This window comes from Macrobrachium rosenbergii, chromosome 27, assembly GCF_040412425.1.
Source record: "Macrobrachium rosenbergii isolate ZJJX-2024 chromosome 27, ASM4041242v1, whole genome shotgun sequence".
In the NCBI taxonomy this organism is placed as follows: Eukaryota; Metazoa; Arthropoda; class Malacostraca; order Decapoda; family Palaemonidae; genus Macrobrachium; species Macrobrachium rosenbergii.
Genome location: NC_089767.1, coordinates 38,743,200 through 38,759,508, shown reverse-complemented (window position 1 = coordinate 38,759,508; position 16,309 = coordinate 38,743,200). Strand labels below are relative to the sequence as shown.

General features: G+C 36.0%; 1 protein-coding gene across 1 annotated transcript in view; it reads left to right on the top strand.

Annotated features, from left to right (window-relative positions):
- The window catches only part of LOC136853667 (carbonic anhydrase-related protein 10-like), a 221,194-nt gene extending 205,431 nt beyond the window's left edge, over nt 1-15,763 (top strand). The window contains exons 7-9 of the mRNA XM_067129595.1: nt 7,118-7,339; nt 10,407-10,581; nt 13,344-15,763. Coding sequence (XP_066985696.1) covers nt 7,118-7,339; nt 10,407-10,581; nt 13,344-13,360 — 414 coding nt within the window. The 3' untranslated portion in view covers nt 13,361-15,763. The remainder of the gene's footprint in view (nt 1-7,117; nt 7,340-10,406; nt 10,582-13,343) is intronic.
- Nucleotides 15,764-16,309: the final 546 nt, after the last annotated feature.

Here is a 16,309-nt window from a genome sequence, read left to right as displayed (position 1 = left end):
GACCCCAAAGGAAAAGACCCACTTGGAACGCAATGATGAGGAAATATTTAGAGAAAAGGAGAGGGGCCAAAAGTATGGCCAGCGAGAGAGAGAGAGAGAGAGAGAGAGAGAGAGAGAGAGAGAGAGAGAGAGAGAGAGAGAGAGAGAGAGAGAGAGATGGAAAAGTTATAATTAGGAGATGGCCAGGAGGAACTTTAAGGGAGCATGAAAAGCCGCGTCAAGATTTGAGTAACGAAATTAACAGATCGGCGAAGCAAAACATCTTCCTAGGTGCTGAGAGAGAGAGAGAGAGAGAGAGAGAGAGAGAGAGAGAGAGAGAGAGAGAGAGAGAGAGAGAGAGAGAGAGAGAGAGAGAGAGAGAGAGAGAGAGAGAGAAAGTAAATATGTTATTAATGTACAAAGGAGAGAAAGATGAGAGAGAAAGAAAATAGGTTAGTAATGTACAAAGACTGAGAGAGAGAGAGAGAGAGAGAGAGAGAGAGAGAGAGAGAGAGAGAGAGAGAGAGTTAATGTACAAGAGAGAGAGAGAGAGGAGAGAGAGATTGAAAGTAAATATGTTATTAATGTACAAAGGAGGGAGAGAAGAGAGAGAGAAAGAGAGAGAGAGAAAATAGGTTATTAATGTACAAAGAAGAGAGAGAGAGAGAGAGAGAGAGAGAGAGAGAGAGAGAGAGAGAGAGAGAGAGAGAGAGAGAGTATGTTATTAATGTAGAAAGGAAAGAGAGAAGAGAGAGAGAGAGAGAAAATAGGTTATTATTAATGTACAAAGGAGAGAGAGAGAGAGAGAGAGAGAGAGAGAGAGAGAGAGAGAGAGAGAGAGAGATTGCAAGTAAATATGTCATTAATGCACAAAGACTATACAGTCGAGTGTGGTTCCCTGTCACTAATATACTACCAAATAATTATGAGGAAAAAAATAGAGGCGAGCTCATCTTATCCTTATTTTCCTTTCTCTCTCTTTCTTTCTTTCTTTACCGAGAGAGAGAGAGAGAGAGAGAGAGAGAGAGAGAGAGAGAGAGAGAGAGAGAGAGAGAGAGAGAGAACGAAAATGATCTTAAAGAGAATCTTTCGGTCCCCAGTCACAGTGCTACAGGCTTCATGTAATCATTCTCGTAAGGGCAGGCATCACTGAGCTAATCTGGGCAACAGTACCGAAACCAAATTAGCATTTTAGTTTTATTCTTGCGTAGAAACCTCAGGTGTTAATGTACAAAATAAGTTTTACAAATTTGGAAAAACAATCTATCGACATCATATTAGTTAGTTTTTATTCTTACGTAAAAACCTCAGCTGTTAGTGCACAGGTTTTGGTTCAGTACAGAATAAGTTTTACGAACTCTGGAAAAAGAGAATCTGTCGACATCATATTAGTTAGTTTTTATTCTTACGTAAAAACCTCAGCTGTTATTGTACAGGTTTTGGTTCTGCACCATAAAGCAGTTTGTATAAAATTTGGAAAAACAGAATCTGTCGACATCAATTAGTTTTATTCTTGCGTAAAAACCTCAGCTGTTATTGGACGGGTTTTGGTTCTGCACAACAAAGCTGTTCTACAAACTTTGGAAAAACAGAATCTATCGAAACCAAATTAGTCATTTAGTCTTATTCTTACGTAAAAACCTTAGCTGTTTTTGTACAAGTTTTGGTTCTGTACAGAATAAGTTTTACAAATTCGGAAAAACAGAATCTATCGACATCAGTTCGCTTTATTCTTACGTAAAAACCTCAGCTGTTATTGTACAGGTTTTGGTTCTGTCCAGAATAAGTTTTACAAACTTTGGAAAAACAGAATCTATCAAAACCAAATTGGTTATTTATTTTCATTTTTACATAAGAACCTCCGCTGTTATTGTACAGGTTTTGTTCTGCACAAAATAAACTTTTCGCAAGCTTTGAAAAAGCAGTTTTAATTAAGTTTATTCTTACAGGAAAACCTCACCTGTTACTGTACAGTATCAGTTGTTTTGTTCGGTACCAAATACGTTTCACAAGTTTTCACAAAACAAATTCTGATTAAAGTTCAAAGCACATTTCTAATATATACTTAACATATACAATTTTTTTCCTCAGACACTTGCATGTATACGTCAACTTTTACTGTACAGTTTGTTTTTCGTTCTCCACAAAATAAACTTTTCATACGCTTCGAGAAAATACAAACCTAAGTTCAAAGTACATTTCATACATATACTGAACAGAAATATGAAATAAAATTTTTCCTCGGATTCTTGCATGTCAACCTCAAACGTCACTGTACAGTTACACTGATTACTGCCGATTTTAAACCCAACATTTTCCAATGGAAATCTCTATCAGTATCTATTGAATCTATTTTTAGCTAAGGAGCATAAGCGAAAACATAACTTTATATATATATATATATATATATATATATATATATATATATATATATATATATATATATATATATATATACATGTGTGTGTATATATATATATATATATATATATATATATATATATATATATAAGTTAAAGTTAAAGTCCTGTAGGCTCATAGGGCAGGCGCTGATCTCCTGTTTCTTAGGCCGACAGCCAGGAGAGGGGACAGGATCCCAATGGCTATGACACGTGGCCAGTGTGTCGCTAGGCCCACTGTTCAACTCCCCAGCCAGAGGCCTGGTACCTATTCTCCTACTGAACACATACACACACACACACACACACACACACACACACACACACACACACACACACACACACACATATATATATATATATATATATATATATATATATATATATATATATATATATATATATATATATATATATATATATATATAAACGAACATTATTACTTATATAAAAATCTTCCCAAACTGAACAGCAGCCAATCCCCACACGGAATCCAGTCACCAAGCAAACCTAATCCATAGCTCGTCCTGTGAAAAAAAAAAAAAAAAACCAACTCACGGAAAACCCCGCCAGCCTATCCATACAGTTTAAAATAATCCTCTCTAGACAGCAGATGGACAAAGCACACACAAACACGGGAAGAAAAACGCCCGCTCGTTGCGGAGATGAGAAAGATTATGAATGAAAGATTCCCAGATTCCCGGAATTCCCAACTGCAAGGAGACGCTGGGAGGGCAGGTGTTTAGCGAGGAAGAAGTTTGCTGGCGCAAATTAAGTTGTCTTGAGAAATACCCAAGTTTAAGAACGGAGATGCGAGGAGCTTTATAAATGGCCGGCTTTGCAAAGGGGGAGGTTTTTCTCTCGAGGCCTAATTAAATTATTGGGGTCGAGAGGAGAATGTTACTGGGAGGTCGATGGGCCTGCAATTGGAATGGAATGGAATGTAGAACTTAGGCCAGAGGCCAAGGGCTGGGACCTATGAGGTCATTCAGCTCTGAAACTGAAACTGAGAGTAAATGGTTTGAGAGGTGTAACAGGAGGATAACCTCAAAGCAGTTGTACTTTGAATCAATTGTTAGGAGAGGGTTAAGGAAAGTAAGATGGAAGAAAGAAAATGTGAAAGGAGGTACAGTAAAAGGAACGAACAGGGTTGCAGCAAAGACCCTCAAGTAATGCCTATAGTGCACCGCACGAGGTGAAATGACGGCACTAGCCCCCTCCGGGGGAGCCCGCAATTGGTTCAGGAAACTGATAATATTCAGTAAGTAGTACCATTTAAAATCCCATTTACAACGCTTTTATTTGTATAAACAGAAAAAACTACAGTGATTAATATTGGAAGAGGTATACTAAATATTATTTTTTCGCTATGCAAATGTACAACTATGAATACGTAATGCAGTATTACATTTGTACAGTGCTACACTTTTACTAATTGTCCTCTGTCATACTGGGCAGTACCAATAGCAACAGTCGTCTACAGTCTGTGGCAAGATCCAGTTTACTGTTTGAGTGCGGTTAATGGTCCATATTCAAGGCACAAGGAATAAGTTCCCATTTCTTCCGATCTGCAATCAAAAAATATTAATTACATTAACTTTTCTTATAATGTTATGCCGAATCGATTGTACCGTTGAACTTAAACATCTAACTGAAGAATCTCAAGGGGATCCAGTTCTATCTTACGTCTATAAAAATATGAAAAAATGGTACATCAACCAAACGACATTTTCATTTACGCAGGTAAAGAAAACGTTACATGTTTTATAACGGAATAACAGAGCCAGCATGTGAAGCTTGCAGGATAACTTATGAGTTATTTAATTACACTCTCGCGTAACTTTCTATTACTATTTACAAAAACGCTTACAAAATTGATCTTACATCTACGTCTGTGTATTGAAAGCTGTCACTTATTCATAATCTAATAAAATACAGTAACCAATAAGTCAGTCGATCGTTATAAGAGACGCAGAATTTCATCCTCCATATAATAAAAAGGAAAAAACTTATGAAACTGATATTACATCTCGGTACTAAGTACTATCGCGTATTCCTGAATCTATAATATACAGGACCAAAGCCCTAGTAAGTAAGTTAGCTATTAGCAAAGACAAAGAATTTCATCCTTCATTTGCCTCAAAAAAATCTTTATTTTTATCTAACCTCACAAACGTTTGGAAGTACATCAACCTTTCCCGCAGAAAAACTTCTCGGAATATGTCACCAGCTCTAATACGTCGGGAGACGTTTCAAAACGGGTCTGATACGAGATTCCGGAAATTAAATAAAGAACCTTAAAACTCTCCTGCGGTCTTTTCTCCGTATGCAGATCATCATCCAACATTTAAAAATGGTAGCATCTATTTCTGTTGCAGATTCGGAGGAACTACAGTCACAGCTGCTGCCCTGCGTCCCTCTTTTCTATACGCTTTTATTTGGCTCGCTTTTTTGTTTGTTTGTTTGGGTCAAATCTTGCAACTCAATCTTCGACCTGTTCCCTCCGTCCGATGGACTTGAAATTTTGCATGGTTGCTCAATCCCGGTGACAATACAACCTTACATGATCAGTAGGTCAGCAGTGACCTCTAGTGACCCTACAGTGACCTCTCCCTAGTATCTCAGGATTTTTATGAAGTGATTAACTCTTCGGATTTTTCATACCTTCTTCGACTCGGTAGAATAAAAGCGTGTTTAAAAAAAAGGTATACATTTATTTTCGAAATTCGGAATTCCTTATTATTTTGTTTTCTTCAGGGACGACCTTTTAATTCTGTGTTCCACCCCTTCCGGAATACCTTTGCCACATCAGCATCCTGCCAAAGTTTAATAATTATGTTTTGAAATGGTATTCGTTGTGTACTTGCAGGCAGAAACATCATTCGGTGTGGTTGGCAAACGAAATGCAGTGTAAGTTGGCAATACTTACAAGAGCTTTATGTCTTATTGTTTAAACTCTATGACTTGACCACACGTACTGCATTTCAGTATATACTGGTATTCAGGTTTATATATATATATATATATATATATATATATATATATATATATATATATATATATATATATATATATATATATATATATATATATAATCAGAGAAAATATAGAAGGTGATGAATATACAAATAAAGATAATTTCTCACGAAGGACACAGTATGTAAAGGCCTTTGAACTGTTGGTCCAAATACATTTAGTGTATATTTTATATATACATACATATATATATATATATATATATATATATAATGTATGTATATACACACACTAAATGTATTTGGACCAACGGTTCAATTAGAAACATATATCACACTATTGAGAAATATGGGTGTATGTATATATGCTTGCATGTAAATATATATATATTAGAATTGGCCCATAGAAATTCTCTCTATCTCTCTATATCTCTCTCTATATATATATATATATATATATATATATATATATATATATATATATATATATATATATATATATATATATATATATATATATATATATATAATGTATAACTGAATCATATGAAAATATGGAACGTGATGAATAGAAAATAAAGATAAAATCCACGAAGGAAGATGAAACACTGGAGTGCTAACAGGCCTTTCGACACTTACGTCTGCTAAGCAAAGGACTTAACTGTCGAAAGGTCCAGCACTCCAGTATATATATTTATATATATATATATATATATTTTATATATATATATATATATATATATATATATATATATATATATATATATATATATATATACATACACTGATATCCAATAATATAATTACAGAGAAAATGTGAAAACATTTTTTCAGCAAAAAGACAACGCATACCGGAAATTTATATTAGAATTGGCCCATAGAAACCATACGAGTTCAGCCTATAAGGCAGATGATAAGATTCTTCATAATAAGGTTTAACACATGGGATTTTAATACCTGATTTGATGGAAATACTGGGAATAGTCTATGGAATAACAAATAATTATATATATATATATATATATATATATATATATATATATATATATATATATATTATATACATCTATCTATATATACATATATATATTCATATATATATATATATATATATATATATATATATATATATATATATATATATATATTGAACTATTTAAAACATGAGCACGTTTTTCACAAAAATATAGAAATAAATTATTTCTGACTACAAACTGCACCGAACCCTTTCAAGTTTCAAAAACCAAAAAAAGCCAGGGCACTGGAAAATCTAACCCACACATTTGCCTATAAAAGAAGATAAGATTATATATACTTCTGTAACGGAGGTTTCTTCTTCCATGGCCTTTCATTTTGAGACGGGTTCGATTCCGATATGGGTATATAAATATATATATATATATATATATATATATATATATATATATATATATATATATATATATATATATATATGTTTCTTTTCCTATATCATTAAATGACTTGGAACGCAGTCCAGCAAATTTGTTCATTTCCTTTTATTTTCTATATATATTTCTCCACGAGGGAGAGGGGTAGGACCCCTACTACACCTTACCCCATCCCCTTAAAAAAAAAGGACCAAAAATAAAAGCCAAGGGGGAGTGGGTGGGGGGTGGGGGTGGGGGGAGGGGAGCCCTCCGAAATGATCCACTCCCCTGGAGAGGAAAGACTCGCCCATTGAATTTCCTTTCCTTTCCAGCAGAGTGAAACCGCTGAGGGACATTTCTCTTTTGACCCTTCCAGATCGGGCTCCAGGGGCACGCCGGGCTGCGACCCCTCACGGACGGCATCCAGAGGGTGCAGTGGGCAGGAACGGCGTCTGTAGTGGAGCGAGTGAGCATCCGGGGCCTCCTTCCGGATAGTCACCACTACATAACCTACGACGGGTCGCTCACGCAGCCTCCCTGTCACGAGACCGTCACCTGGATTCTGCTCAACAGGCCTGTTTACATCACCAAGCAGCAGGTAAAATTTGTGGAGAGAGAGAGAGAGAGAGAGAGAGAGAGAGAGAGAGAGAGAGAGAGAGAGATTCTGGCTTTGTTTTCTGAGAGAGAGAGAGAGAGAGAGAGAGAGAGAGAGAGAGAGAGAGAGACTGGCTTTGTTTTCTACAAAGAGAAAACGCGGGTAGAAAGTGATTCTATAGGTGAGAGACAGAGAGAGAGAAACTATGCTTTTTAGTAGAAAATGATTCTATGAGAGAGAGAGAGAGAGAGAGAGAGAGAGAGAGAGAGAGAGAGAGAGAGAGAGAGAGAGAGAGAGAGAGAACTGAAACTATGCTTTTTGTAGAGAAAATGATTCTGTGTTTTGATTCTAAGGGAAAACAGAGGGTACAAAATGATTCTGAGAGAGAGAGAGAGAGAGAGAGAGAGAGAGAACTTTGTCTTTACAAAGGGAAAACAGGTGGTACAAAGTGCTTTTAGTAGAAAAGAGAGAGAGAGAGAGAGAGAGAGAGAGAGAGAGAGAGAGAGAGCGATATACTGTGCCGTGTTTTCTACTAAGGGAAAACACGGGTAGAAAGTGCTTCTAAGAGAGAGAGAGAGAGAGAGAGAGAGAGAGAGAGAGAGAGAGAGAGAAACTTTGTCTTTACAAAGGGAAAACACGGGTAGAAAGTGCTTCTGAGAGAGAGAGAGAGAGAGAGAGAGAGAGACGCGTTTTCTATCAAGGGAAAACACGGGTAGAAAGTGCTTCTGAGAGAGAGAGAGAGAGAGAGAGAGAGAGAGAGAGAGAGAGAGAGAGAGAGAGAGAGAGAGAGAGAGAAACTTTGTTTTTATAAAGGGAAAACACGGATAGGAAGTGCTTCTAAGAGAGAGAGAGAGAGAGAGAGAGAGAGAGAGAGAGAGAGAGAGAGAGAGAGAGAGAGAGAGAAATTTGAGAGAGAGAGAAATTCCCGTTTCGAAAAACAATTTTTTTTAAATGAATTTTTTTTTGTTAAGACTTCGTGCACGCTAATGCTTTAGTTTTAGTTAGCATAAACAAGATCAAATGAAGCGTGCTGTAACACAACGAACTGTTTTTTCCAGTAAATTAATGACGCATTTTGCTGATGACCGTTTAATGTAATGCAGCGGAAAATCTACTTTTCGTTGAATGGATAACAAACAAACACACAAAAATATATTAATGGAATAAAAAATTGGTCATATTTTTCTCCCAAAAATCACCGCGTCAATTCTCTTTTGCGTTTTCTCTTGTACGAGTTATACATAAGATATCGACTTATCATTTACATTAAGAATGTCTCAACAATATGTTAATTCACTAATCATATGGCCTTCATCGACACCTTGGTTTTCTCTAATTCTCCTCACTTTCCTTTCAAAAGTGAAAGCAACTTTAAAACATGTTCGCAAAAACTTGACACAGTACCAACCAGTCCTTCCAGTCCATCCCTTCTAATCGAAGTGACTGATAATCCAGTCAGCGTGCTCCAGTCTGGTATGAAACTTGTCTTGCTAACGATTCCCCCGATGCTTTATAACCTATATCAACATTTAACCATTTCTTAAAACCCAGAGTAACTGAAACCTCATTTTACAAATCCAGACCACCCTGAACTTATTCTGGTATCCAGGCTGACAGTGACCTCAGCTGACATCACAAGATCTTCACTTTTACAGCGCTGAATAGCTTGCAAGGGCTTACGTCCTATCCCAAACCCCTTCTTCATTCACCCAAGGGGATCCCAAAATCCCACTTCTTTCATGTGTTAATTGATCTCGACATATCTTTGTACTTCCCCTCTACACAAGTATTCAGAAACCCATTTAATTCAATCGTGCTGCTACGCCGGGTTAATCTTCCACCTTTCGGACTGGATTTTTCAAGTTTCGCCTCAATCTGTTTGGCAGCCGAAACCTTTGGCATTTCGAGGTAATCAGGCACTAAGCTTAATGCTTTCATGTCTCTTATGCTCTTCCCTTCGCATTTTCTTATTTTAGGAACGTTAAGGTTCGCCTTTTCCATCGTAATGGCACATCAGCGGGTGGAAAGTGTAGCGAGTTTAAAACTCTCTAAATCTACCTCTGAAAACGTTACTTTTCTCTTATTATGAGAGTCTTTCCAAAGACTATGCGCTATATGCGTTCCACACTAAATAGTTTCCAGTCTACCTTTGCCATTTAACCTCTTTGGAATCATTTCCTTTTTAGTTTAGAGAGAGAAAAAAAAACCTTTTCCAGGAACACCGTATGCATTTCATAGAAGCGCCACTTCAAAGTCTTTTCACCGTACCGTTACTATTATTGGTTACTATAAATGACCTCGTGACATTTCTCCGAAAAAGGGTATTGGTTTTTCCACCGCAAATATCGTTCTGATATTGTGAATGTGATTTGCGGTTTGTGATTGTTTTTCTTTTTCTGAGGTTGAATTACGTGCGATTGTGCACAATCTCTTGATTGCATGAAGCTGCCCTACGTTGACGAGCCTGTTTTAGCTCATACATATATCCAGACAGTCCAAAGTGTGATGCTAATCCTCATACACACATATACTAACATACACAATTATGTGTATATATACATATATATATATATATATATTTATGTATATATACATAATTTGTTTATAATGATTAGCAACATTTGTTTATACACAATTTAGCATATACATACATACAGTATTTTGGATATGTATATATATATATATATATATATATATATATATATATATATATATATATACATAATTTTCTGTGCATGTGAGTGTATTTGTTTATAGGACTATAAATAGTTTTATTACATATATATATATGTGTGTGTAATATATAAATATATACACATACATATGCATATATATATATATGTTTGTGCTTACCTGTCTTTGTACTGCATGCAGATAAAGAACAACCTTTGCGACAGCTGTTTTAACAGTAAAGTGATTGACCCATTCTACCCTAAAGCACAACATATCATCCCTTCCACTCCCAAGGAGTTCACAACCCACAGCAGTCATTAAAAATGTATCCCTTTCAAACCTCCCTCTCCTCCGGCCCTTACGCAGCTAAATCATTAACAAAATACGACCATTACAGATGCACGGGCTTCGACAGGTGCGCCAGGGGAGCAAGAACATGCCCAAAGCCAAAATGGTCAACAACTACCGCCCGACGCAACAGCTGTACCACCGTCCACTTCGAACGAACATTGACTTCACGAATAGTCGGCACTTGCACTGCCCATCCATGGCGCCCCAGATGTACTACACGGGTAAGATTGGGGCGGGGGGTGGGGGTGGGGGGATGGGGGAAATGGGTGATTATGTAGGTGATAACTAAATGGAGAGAGAGAGTAGGCAATTTTTGGGGGCAGAGAGAGAGAGAGAGAGAGAGAGAGAGAGAGAGAGAGAGAGAGAGAGAGAGAGAGAGTAATCATGATGGGTAATTTTTTCGGGCATTGAGAGAGAGAGAGAGAGAGAGAGAGAGAGAGAGAGAGAGAGAGAGAGAGAGAGAGAGAGAGAGTAATCATAATAGGTAATTTTTTCGGGCAGAGAGAGAGAGAGAAAGAGAGAGATAGAGGAATCATAATAGGTAATTTTTCGGACATCGAGAGAGAGAGAGAGAGAGAGAGAGAGAGAGAGAGAGAGAGAGAGAGAGAGAGAGAGTAATCATAATAGGTAATTTTTTCGGGCAGAGAGCGAGAGAGAGAAAGAGAGAGATAGAGAGAGAGAGAGAGAGAGAGAGAGAGAGAGAGAGAGAGAGAGAGAGAGAGCGGCTAGACTAAGACAGTGAATACAGGTAGGAGACAGGTAGCAGCTGCCAGGTGCTATGATACGCAATAACCAGGTGTAATGATGATAATAAAAGACTATACGCCTAATTATGAAGGGATTAATTACTAAGAGAGAATAATAATGATAATGACAGAGAGAGAGAGAGAGAGAGAGAGAGAGAGAGAGAGAGAGAGAGAGAGAGAGAGAGAGAGAGAGAGACTGAAACATAATTTCCAGAAGCCACATTTAATAAACTTGACAGTTACGTTCCCCAAGGTTCCTTGAAAAGATGGCTTACATATTTTAAACATCATAACTCATGTATTCTCATGGTTTAAACATTCTCATGAATGAGTAAAACTGTCATGAGTTCACTGAATTCCATTATAAAATTAAATAAACAAACAACGCAGTAACTAAATATATATAGACATAAATATATATATATGTATATAAATATGTATATATAAATATATATATATATATATATACGTATATATATATATGTATATATACATATATATAATATATATACTTATATACACATATGTACACACATTACAGTATATATATATATATATATATATATATATATATATATATATATATATATATATATATACATACATATAATGTTTCGTTAATTAAAGTCCCTCTCACGCATTTAGCTATTTTCAAAAAAAAAATTATTAGTACAATATCAAACAGTGTATAATATTTAGTACGCAATGAAAATGAATTACACTGTACAGGAGGACGGAAAAAATTAAACTAACATTGAAACACAGAATACATAATTGTTTATTTTAAATTATATTGTTATAAGGTAAAATACAGTCACAACATACCCGTATTCAAGTACACAGGCACACGGTATACATTCATGCATACATATATATGTGTATATATTGGTAAGTATATATACATATAGTATATATATATACGAGTATATATATATATATATATATATATATATATATATATATATATATATATATATATATATTATATATATATACATTTAATGGAATGAAGAAGCTGTTCCGTCCTCGGTCGGGTTCGAACTTCATTGTGGCTATTAACACACACAAAAACACAGGTACATATATCAAGCTGGTGGACGCAACTGTTGGGAAAGGAGTGGCTGGAAGAAGCTTGTATCGTTGCCTGGAAGCTTGTATCGTTGCCTGGAAACTTGTACCGTTGCCTGGAAGCTTGTATCATTGCCTGTAAGCTTGTATCGTTGCCTGGAAACTTGTATCGTTGCCTGGAAGCTTGTATCGTTGCCTGGAAACTTGTATCGTTGCCTGGAAACTTGTATCGTTGCCTGGAAGCTTGTATCGTTGTCTGACTGAAGAAAAAATTGACAACACAAAGTACTTAATGGGGCACGTATCTAGGGCACGTGAGTTGGACATGGTAGTGAGAATGCCCTATGGAGGGAAGGGGGGGGGAAGGGGGGATGAGATATGCCATTCAGTAAGAAATAGAAGCAGTAAGAATATATGGTTAGTTTGAGAGAGTCATTGCGATCTCTGATCTGAACAATAATAATAATAATAATAATAATAATAATAATAATAATAATAACAATAATTATTATTACTATTATTATTTTTATTATTATTATTTGACAGTAGATTTTTAGGCATCCTGGAAAGAGGAATAAGAGAGTGTATGGATGGAGAACGTAATTAGGAGGTTTCACGTAAGGCGAAAAGGAAGAATTGCCAAGGGTATAATATAGAAATATCATATTAGTTGAGAAAAAAAAAATTAGACAGAAGTGACACCTAACGACATGTTTGACGTAATGAGAACCACTCAGAATTTTCATCTGGAGTATAATAAGAAATAAAATGTTAATGTATATTAATCTAGAGTAAAATATAAGAAACATATTGTTACTATTCATAGAGGTATAATTATCAGAAGTATAAAAAAAGATATAAAGTTAAAGTCAGAGTAAAAAGGAAGTGTAAAACAGTTAATAAAGTAAAGTAAAGCGGCCCCTGTAAAGAAATAGAACAGCGCCCAGCTAATTCGGCAAGTTAAAGTATCCTATATTTTGTCAGGCATAAAAAAAATATATATATCAGACCCAAAGCAAAGTTGAACTCATTAACGCCATGTTTCTTTCTCCCCACTTTTTTTTTAACTCTCTCTCTCTCTCTGTCTCTCTCTCACCTACTCTCCTTGATTCTCTCTCTCTCTCTCTCTCTCTCTCTCTCTCTCTCTCTCTCTCCTTTTCTCCTTGCAGCCAACACTTGGAGGTAGTGAAACACAAAAGGCATTAGAAAAGACAAATTAAAGGAACAGATTTAGAGAGCTGCATTTGCACAATCCGTGGCTGCAATGGACGTGCCATTTGTTCTCTCCTGCAATGCCAGTTGCGAATTACCGCCTGCGAGACTGCTATGCTTTTTTTTTTTATTATTTATTTTTTGTGCGTGTGTGTGTGTGCGTGTGTGTTCCGCTGCACAAGATGTGATTAATCCTTCCCGACGGCCGGGGATGATGATGATGATGATGATGATGAAGATTGTGACAGTATAATGATGGTGATTTTGATAATAACAACAACAAGGCCGGTTGTTAATGATGGTGTTCCTCTAATGATGATGATGGTGAAATGGTGGTGATTCTGAATCAGTGACAGTGACAGTGATGGTGATTTTGATGATGACAACATGGGCGGTTATCAGTGATGGTGTTCCTCTAATGATGATGGTAGTGAAGTGGATCAGGATGATACTAACGATGATACATTATTGGTGATGATTCAGTGACAGTGACGGTGATTTTGATGATGACAACACCAAGGGCGATTATCAATGATGGTGTTCCTCTGATGATGACGATAGTGAATGGATCAGGATGATGCTAACGATGGTACATTAATGGTGATAATTCTGATGATGACAGTGGCGATAGTGATTTAACATCACATCAGTCATAACGATGATGATGATAGTGATGTCTCGAAAAAGTGATGAAAAAAGCGATGATGATGATTCAGAAAATAATCGAGATGATGATTATGACATCTGTGACGATACCATTGACGGTGATAATTCAGACTGTCATGATACTTATATCAGTGATGATATCAGACTGTCATTATACTTATATCAGTGACGGTGATAAGCCAGATTGTCATGATACTTATATCAGTGATGATGATAACAGACTGTCATGATACTTATACCAGTGATGGTGATAATTCAGACTGACATGTTACTTATATCAGTGATAGTGATCAGAGCGACAAACACGGCGGTAAAAGTGATGATGATGATAATGATGATAATGACATTGATGATGATGATGATGATGATACTGATGATGATGAAGAATATGAGCAGCAGTGTTCTCTCTCTCTCTCTCTCTCTCTCTCTCTCTCTCTCTCTCTCTCTCTCTCTCTCCAAAACATTCGCTGAATCTGAATCACTCAATTCGTTTCCTTTCTTTAATTTCTTTTCTTTAATTTCCTTTCTTTTTTTTAAATGTACATAATTATAGGAAAGCTTTTGACTTTCTTTATTTTCCTTTCTTTATTTCCTTTCTTTTTTTATTTTAAATGTACATAAATATAAGAAAGCTTTCGAAACAACGGCTCGTAATAGAATACAGAAAAAAATATCTCGTCTCGCGCAGCCTGTAGAAGAGACGGAAGCGCTTTTAAAATTCTAAAAGTCTTAAAAAAGTCTGAAAGTCTTAAAGAATCAAAGTATGGGGAAAAATTTTGAAAGTCTTAAAGAATCAAAGTCTGGTGAAAAAAATCCTGAAAGTATTAAAGAATCAAAGTCTGGTGAAAAAGTCTGAAAGTCTTAAAAAATCAGCCTGGGAAAAAGTCTGAAAGTCTAAGAAAATCAGTCTGGAAAAAGTCTGAAAGTCTTAGAGAATCAAAGTCTGAAAGTCTTAAAGATTCAGTCTGGGAAAAAGTCTGAAATGTCTTAAAGAACCAAAGTCTGAAAAAAGTCTGAAAGTCTTAATCACAGTCCAGAAAAGTCTGAAAATCTTAAAGAATAAAAGTCTGGGAAAAAGGTCTGAAAGTCTTAAAGAATCAAAGTAAAAAAGTCTGAAAGTTTTAAGAATCAAAGTCTTAAAAAAAGTCTGAAAGTTTTAAGAATCAAAGTCTTAAAAAAAGTCTGAAAGTCTTAAAGAATCAAAGTCTTAAAAAAAGTCTGAAAGTCTAAAAAGAATCAAAGTCTGGGAAAGGCTGTTCGATCGTGCCACGGGAACAAGATGAAACTGGGAGAGGCTCTAAGTGATAAACAGATCTTTCGTCTGAAGAGACAGATTTATCTTCTTTTTATGTGACGGGGGTGGTGGGGGTGGAGTGTGGGGGTGGATGGGGAAGGAGTTTGGTGATGTACCCAAATGAAAAGAATGATAAACAAATGAATAAACATAGAAAAGTGAAAATGGAAATGAAAATGTGATTTAAAAAAAGGAATAAATACAAGTGGATGTGACAGAAACTCCTTTTTCATATTTACGTCTACTGATAATTCGGAAATTTACTGATTGAAAAATTATTTTATGAAGGCATTATTAAATGAAGGTTTCAATAATTTTCTTAGATATAGAAAAAGTCACAGAATAAAGTCATTATTAAATGAATGCTCCAATAATTTTCTTAAATATAAAAAAATAAAAGACACAAGATAAAAAAAAACCAGTAAAATATCCTTTAAAGGGACTAAAGGAAGTTCCTTTTCCATCAACGTATTAAATCTGACAAAGAGCGTAGCTTTTTTTTTATGGACTGCTGATAATGAAAAGAACGACTGCATTTGGGACTGGCCAAACGGACTGCAAAGAGCAGGGAGAAGAGGACTGCAGCAGTAGCAGAGGCCAGCTAGCTTACAGGTTTCTCCCACAATCCCCATAACCCCCACACCCCCCATCACCTCCCACTCCATCCCCTCCCCCCCAACAAAGGCCCTCAAATCTGCAAACGTAATATAAAAAAACTTTTTCCTTTTTATTCACCAGAAAATTACATGGAATCACAATTACGACACGAAATTTAATGAGAGTAATTTCATGAAATGGTTGGATGTTTTCCAGCCGTAAGTTTTCATTTTATGATCTCTCATTACCAGGGCGCGCGCGTCCCTGTGACGTCATGGTTATTGCAGCAGAGAGAGAAAGAGAGGACGTGGGGGTTTCGGCTCCCTTTTACTTAACACTTTTACACTTTTCGTTTTTCATTTCAAT